General features: G+C 68.6%; 1 protein-coding gene across 1 annotated transcript in view; it reads right to left on the bottom strand.

Moving 5' to 3' along the window:
* The window catches only part of ABTB1 (ankyrin repeat and BTB domain containing 1), a gene marked incomplete in the record, with an annotated part of 5,301 nt that extends 4,329 nt beyond the window's left edge, over nt 1-972 (bottom strand). Inside the window, 2 exon segments of the mRNA XM_014584738.2 lie at nt 46-99; nt 846-972. Of these exon segments, the coding sequence (XP_014440224.1) occupies nt 46-99; nt 846-901 (110 nt within the window).
* Nucleotides 973-978: the final 6 nt, after the last annotated feature.

Below are 978 nucleotides of genomic sequence, written 5' to 3'. Positions count from 1 at the left end.
TCTCGGCGCCCGGGCTCCCCCAGCCCCCCCACTCACAGGGGCGCCCTGTCCCACTTGTCACGCACGTTCACCTCCACGTCGCGCTGCTCCAGCAGGTACCTGGCAGGAAGGGGCAGGGCCGAGTCAGAGTGCTGGAGCCCAGAGGCCTATGGAAGGAGCAGAAATGCCCCCTGTGGTTGGGGAGGGGCACCGCCGGGTGGGAAAGGAAGGCGGAGTGGGACCGGCAGTCAGCTCAGGGCAGAGTTCTGCGTCGGGAGCACAGGGCAGAAGCCGGGGTGGGTGGGCCTGGGCCTGGGGCTGCTGGTGGAGGGGCTGCAGGCACCCTGGTGGCCCAGGAGAGAGGGGCAGATGTTAGAAGGTTGGGGTCACAGGAGGGGCAGCGAGGAGGCACAGGCACTGAGGGTGCTGAGACTCCTGGTGGAACCTGATGATGGGAAGGGGTCCCCGAGGCTTCAGCGTAAGGTGACACAGGACCAGCCAGGCGCAGCTGGACCTGGTCAGGGCCAGCAGACGAGAGGTGGCCGATCCCCCCTGCGCCCCCTTCCTGGGGCCTGGCCCAGCAAACCACCGCTTTGGCAGACTTGCTGCAGCCCCATCAGGCTTCCACTGCCCAAAGGAATCAGAGGGGCCCTGGGCCTGCCCGGGAGTGCAGAGACCCCGTCTGGCCTCACTAGGCAGAAGGGACCCTGCCTCCTCTCCAACCGGCAGCCCTCTCCTCCAGGAAGCCCTCCGGAAGTGATTGACTGTCAGGACCCCGCACTCGCGCCGAGGTTCGAGACCTGGTGCCTGGGGTCGGTGATCTCGCTGGGCCCCCCGCCCCCTCACCGGCACCGCGGGGTCCTCACCGCACTCGGCCCACATCCCCCCTCTTGCAGCTGGCAAACAGCTCGCTGGTGTCCATGGCGTGGGACAGGCAGACCGAACGACCTCGGGCGGCGACGCGGCGAGCCCGACGGACGTAAACACTCTCCGCCGCCG

This window comes from Tupaia chinensis, unplaced genomic scaffold, assembly GCF_000334495.1.
Source record: "Tupaia chinensis unplaced genomic scaffold, TupChi_1.0 Scaffold147500_2, whole genome shotgun sequence".
Taxonomy (NCBI): Eukaryota; Metazoa; Chordata; class Mammalia; order Scandentia; family Tupaiidae; genus Tupaia; species Tupaia belangeri.
The sequence above is the reverse complement of the archived record's forward strand: the minus strand, read 5'-3'. Positions and strand labels throughout refer to the sequence as shown.